Source organism: Lolium rigidum, chromosome 6, assembly GCF_022539505.1.
Source record: "Lolium rigidum isolate FL_2022 chromosome 6, APGP_CSIRO_Lrig_0.1, whole genome shotgun sequence".
NCBI lineage: Eukaryota > Viridiplantae > Streptophyta > Magnoliopsida > Poales > Poaceae > Lolium > Lolium rigidum.
This window is the reverse complement of record NC_061513.1, coordinates 532,042-537,053: the sequence shown is the minus strand read 5'-3', so window position 1 is coordinate 537,053 and position 5,012 is coordinate 532,042. Positions and strand designations below refer to the sequence as shown.

The window sequence follows — 5,012 nt, the reverse complement described above, 5'->3', positions numbered from 1 at the left end:
CACGTTTGGAGACGATGGATTTTTGGTGTTTTCTTGGTGGTGTTTAGTCCATTATTATAAGGAATAGATCGATGTAGCGAGCTTTTTCGTTTATGTAAAAAAAATACCGTATGCATCCGTATTGTCATTAGAGGACTTTATTGTTGCAGAGGCTGATTATAATTGACATCTTCACGATATTAATATATTTTATTTGTCGAAAAAATAATTCAACAGGTGATAAGATTGGATCATGAGTTGGGATGAAAGTGTGCCTGGTTGGCAACAAGGAGCAATTTGCTTGCCGCATCGGGGCGTGATGAGACGAGACGTATCCGTGCATTCGCGGGCAGGCTGCTGCGACCAGCTTTTTGTATTGCGGGAGGCGATCGGGGAGGATCTCCGGATAATATTGCCCAACTCGATCCGGGCGATCCTGCCGGATCCTGCCTGCCTGCCCCAACCACCGGTCGCTCCTCTCCGTCCCAGTTGCTTCCACGCCGCAACTAGCATATTCCAACGTGCTGCCAACAGCGCTGCGCCAGCGTACCAAATGTACCAACACTGTTATCACTAACCAACATTATTATTGTACTTCCAATCTGGATTTCTCATACTCAAAATTCGAGTTATGTCTGAACACAGGAGTTAAGATCACACATGAAAAGAACAGATGGGCACGGCAAACGGAATGGTACTACTTTGACTGGTCGATGCGTCAACCTGAGTAGGAGTATACAAAGTGCTGGTTAGAAGAAATAAGCCATAAAATTAGTCTTAGAAGAAGGGAGCATCCACGGCGCCGCGCGCGGCCACATTATCTACAGCTTGGTTCCATTCCACACTTCCCTTCCTAGCAGAAGACGCCAGTGCTGCGGTGCACGGCTGCACGCACGGTGCTCCTCAGCTGAGCACAGCAAAATTTGTGGAGCTAATGGTGTAAAGTATGTAAAACTTTCTTCGGTTCTCTTAGAACTGAAGTCTTAATCCGGCCCGGGAGCTAACGATGATTATCCCATGAGTATACGCTCCCCAAAAAGAATTACGAGCCAAAAGAACTTTTCGTGGGGCTTCAGCTTCTTCAGGTCTCCACTGCCAGGCCGCTGCTGGGCAGTCTGGGATTCGTGGTCACCGGCGACGACAACACCTCCGGCTCTATCGCTGCCGCCTTCCTCTTCTTGCTGCACTCACTGACGGCGACCACTTCAGGCGTCGGCGCATCCTCCGCCGGCTGCTGGGATGCTTGATCCGGTTTCTGCTCCTGCGGCACTGGCTCTAGCTTCTGCTGCTGCGGCAGTGGCTTCTCTTGTGGCTGGAGCTGCGGCTGCTTCCGCCTGACCAGGTGAGACTTGAGCTTCTTCATGTCGGCGAGCTTCACGGGCTTCAGGAAGAACTCCTCCGCGCCATCTTCCAAGCACCTGAAACAATTTCAAGTCCTTTCTTCAGCACACAAAACAAACAAGATTTACTAGTACTACTGTAGTATGCATTGGGAAGTGAAGAATAGATTGCTTGGAAGACTTTCTTCTCTTTTTTCTTCTCCCACTAGGGTTCCCTGCTCCGTGATCACACCACTCAAAGGGCCATGTCAGAGATCTTTGCAAGGACAAGCAAAAGATACGGTCTTTTGGATTTTTCAGGACCTTTTGACTCACACCCAACGCAAACGCATTCCATGCCTTCTTTAATGCCCTTTTGCCCCCCAAGGGTTTTTTCCCTTTTTTTTTGACACTTGAAAGTGGCCACACACAAAAAAAAACCAGAATATTTTTCAGCTGGTAGTACAGTATAATAAATCTCGGGATGTGTCTGAAAAGATTTTGTGAGATCTTGACCACCCACCACCACAAGGGCGTTGAGAGGAACACCTCTCTATGCTTTGGGTCACTGTCATCAGGATATGCAATCTATGCATGAAAACACCCGGCATTCATGGCCCCCCATTACACATTACAGCGACATCAGGGGGACTGTTGTGGGGGGAATTCCTCCACTTTTCTCCACTTGTCCCATCATATCACACTGCAATTTACCCTGATTTGTTCTATCTGAGGGCCCAAATCTTCAGCATTTGGCTCCTACCGAATTATCCAAGAAAATCGATGGAGCCTTGCGGAGAATTTTAGGTAGGAATTGCCAAAAAAAAAGCAAGAATTTTCAAAAATGCCTTCTTCAAAAGAATTACCACAACACAATGTCTTTGCAAGTTCTAGAGCTACACAGACTAGCCAGCCTGTTCTCTAGACTAGATGAATGGAATGGAATGGACACCCTTTTTACTCCTACAAAGGCACAAAACTCAGATGAAAAGTTGCAAATCTTTTATTGAATAAAAAACCAATCCCAAAGCCTGAACAAGCACTTTGCACATATTAACTAAAATATCCCATGGGCATTCAACTGCTCCTTTAAGCAAAACTGGTATGATGGCAATATATTCCTTCTGCTCCCCACCACTGCCCCTCTCATTCTCTCTCATTCTCTCTCTCTCTTACAAGGACCCATGTACTGCACTGTTAAAACCAGACACCCAAACAGTGAAAACAAAATCATTTTCGTTTTGCAGCCCCGGCAGTACTAGTACATGCCGATTTCATGAATCAAAGCAATCAATCATGGTCGCTCTAAAAGTAGGGGTAGAATGAGGGGAGAGATTTGATTGTGTTGCTGCTCACCTGTTGATCCTGGCAGGCACATTCTCAGAAGACATGATCACCACCGGAATATCCTTGAGTGAAGATGAGCCCTGGACAGCCAAATTAAACACACAGATTTTCAGAGACCGAAATGCGTGAATGAATGAATGAATGCTCAAATTAGCAGAGAGGGAATAAAGGCGGGCTCTGCAAATCTCTTTACCTTGACCCGCCTCAGCAGATCGTATCCTGTCATGCCAGGCATGCAGTAGTCAGTGATGATCAAATTCACGCCCACCTCCTGCAGAAAAACACGTGGTTTGGTTCAGATTTCATTCCGGCGCGCCCAAGAATACGAATCAAGATCTCGAAAGACCAATCAAAACAGAAGAAGGAGAATAAATCGAGTCAGCTGGTTTCCACCTGATGGTCGGGGGAGGAGGAGGAAGAAGAGGGTGATGAGTCGTCTCCCTCCTCTCTCAGTCCCAGGACCTCCAGCGCCTTGCTCCCGGAATCCACCGTGGTCACTGCATGGTGTGAGCACAGAATCCGTGAGATTTGAGAACGAACCAAGAAAAGGAGAGGATGTTTTCAATGGAGGCAGGCAGGAACACTCTGCTCGCGAGCGGGGGCAGGGGCTGACCTTGGTAGGAGGAGGTCTTGAGCAGCATCTCGATGAGCTTCCTGTCGATGATGCTGTCGTCCACCGCCAAGACGTGGAACCGGGACTCGGCGTCGACCACCGTCATGGCGCCAATCCACGGAGAGCCTCCCTCGATCTCTCTCCTCTTCCTCGCGCTCAGACGAAAGGTGGAGGTGGGAAATCTCGGAGGTTTCTTCCTTGCCGCTGGGGAAGATGGATTCTTTCGGTGGCTAATGCGGCATCTCGGGGATGGGAGGGAGGAAGACGAGGATATAAGCTAGGCGTAGGCGGGCATCACGCCATGGCGCACGGCACGCAGAAACGCACACCACATGACCGCATCACACCGCCACCACCACCACCCTCCTCCTCCTCCCAGGAAAGCAAGATCCGACCAGATCACGCACCCGAATCCCCACAGCAAATCGCCTCCATGATTTCCCCTTTATCGCGTGGTCTCTGCTCCCTCTCCTTCTCTCTCTTGCGGTGCGGTGGTGGGTTTGATTGAGAGCTCTTCTTGGCTTGGCTTTGGACCGCCGGACGGGCTACTTGCTTTCTTGCTGGCATTTATCGGTGGCGTGGCGGGCATCTTGCACATCAGCGGCGCTACTTCGGTCAGAGCGTCTTTGAGTTCGTGTGGCGTGCCAGGTCAGGGTTTCTCGAATTGTGTTTTACCGCGTAGGGAAGATGGATTAACCGTGCTGTGTAACACCTCCATCTGAAAAAATTAAGGCTTCCCACAAAAAATTTAGAACTTATATTAATTTTAGAAGGTTAACTTATACAGTATCAAATTTGACTGAGTTTTTACCAAAAACATTAACATGCAAATCAATATCATTATACAGATAATGCAATATATTTTCATATGGTATCTACAAAATATCGTATTTGTTGAAAGATTCTTCTAAAAAATTGAGTCAAATTTTACTTGTTTTGACTTTTTCCAAAAAAAAAAAGCCTTAAGCTTTAGGATAGAGGTAGTATTGTTGCGGTCAGAAACCCACCGGCGGGCAGCGACGGGCAACACCGTAGAGCCGGGAATCTCCCAGGACTGCGGCTGGCCCTGGTCCCTCCGAGCGACGGCCCGCAAAGCCTTCGGCACGCACGTCCGATGCTGATGCAAGGGCGTGCCACCCGACCTATACCTGGTCGGGAAGGTGTTGGATGATGCCTCGCTTAGTTTCTCGCATGGCATACACGTAAACGTTAAATACGAGCCTCGATCGGCTCTCAGGTTATCCTGTGAATCGGCTCAAAGAGCCGATCCACCCATGATACGTACGAGGTGTACGATCAGATGGTGGTCCTGCTTGATCAAGATAAAGCTGAAACGACCTACTACGATCTGGGTTTTCACCGCATAATCGGAACATCCTACTCGTGATCGAGCCTGGCGGCCACGTGATACGTCTCCAACGTATCGATAATTTCTTGTGTTCCATGCCACATTATTGATGTTATCTACATGTTTTATGCACACTTTATGTCATATTCGTGCATTTTCTGGAACTAACCTATTAACAAGATGCCGAAGTGCCGATTCTTCGTTTTCTGCTGTTTTTGGTTTCGAAATCCTAGTAAAGAAATATTCTCGGAATTGGACGAAATAAAAGCCCAGAGGCCTATTTTCTCACGAAGCTTCCAGAAGTCCGAAGACGAAAGGAAGTGGGGCCACGGGGAGCCAAACCCTAGGGCGGCGCGGCCCCCTTGGCCGCGCCGCCTCGTCATCCGGGGCCCCTGTGCCCCCTCTC

The 5,012-nt window shown here is 48.6% G+C and overlaps 1 protein-coding gene across 2 annotated transcripts; it reads right to left on the bottom strand.

The window, feature by feature from the left end:
* Positions 1-664: 664 nt before the first annotated feature.
* Positions 665-3,805, bottom strand: LOC124660788 (two-component response regulator ORR4-like). 2 transcript variants are annotated; one of them, XM_047198621.1, is made up of 5 exons: positions 3,259-3,805; positions 3,040-3,142; positions 2,839-2,920; positions 2,655-2,725; positions 665-1,397 (listed from the first exon to the last, which is right to left on the bottom strand). In XM_047198621.1, exons 1-5 carry the CDS (start codon positions 3,362-3,364, stop codon positions 1,061-1,063), a joined length of 699 nt encoding a protein of 232 aa, XP_047054577.1. In that variant the 5' UTR covers positions 3,365-3,805; the 3' UTR covers positions 665-1,060. The 2 variants fall into 2 exon arrangements, with proteins under 2 accessions (XP_047054577.1, XP_047054578.1); XM_047198622.1 differs by having other exon boundaries at positions 2,839-2,916; positions 3,039-3,142; positions 3,259-3,803.
* Positions 3,806-5,012: the final 1,207 nt, after the last annotated feature.

Coding starts and splice junctions, on each gene's coding strand:
- LOC124660788 (XM_047198621.1), bottom strand. CDS start 3,364: ATGACGGTGGTCGACGCCGAGTCCCGGTTCCACGTCTTGGCGGTGGAC. Junction 3,143..3,258: donor CAAGACCTCCTCCTACCAAG/GTCAGCCCCTGC, acceptor CACACCATGCAG/TGACCACGGTGGATTCCGGG. Junction 2,921..3,039: donor TCCTCCTCCCCCGACCATCA/GGTGGAAACCAG, acceptor ACGTGTTTTTCT/GCAGGAGGTGGGCGTGAATT.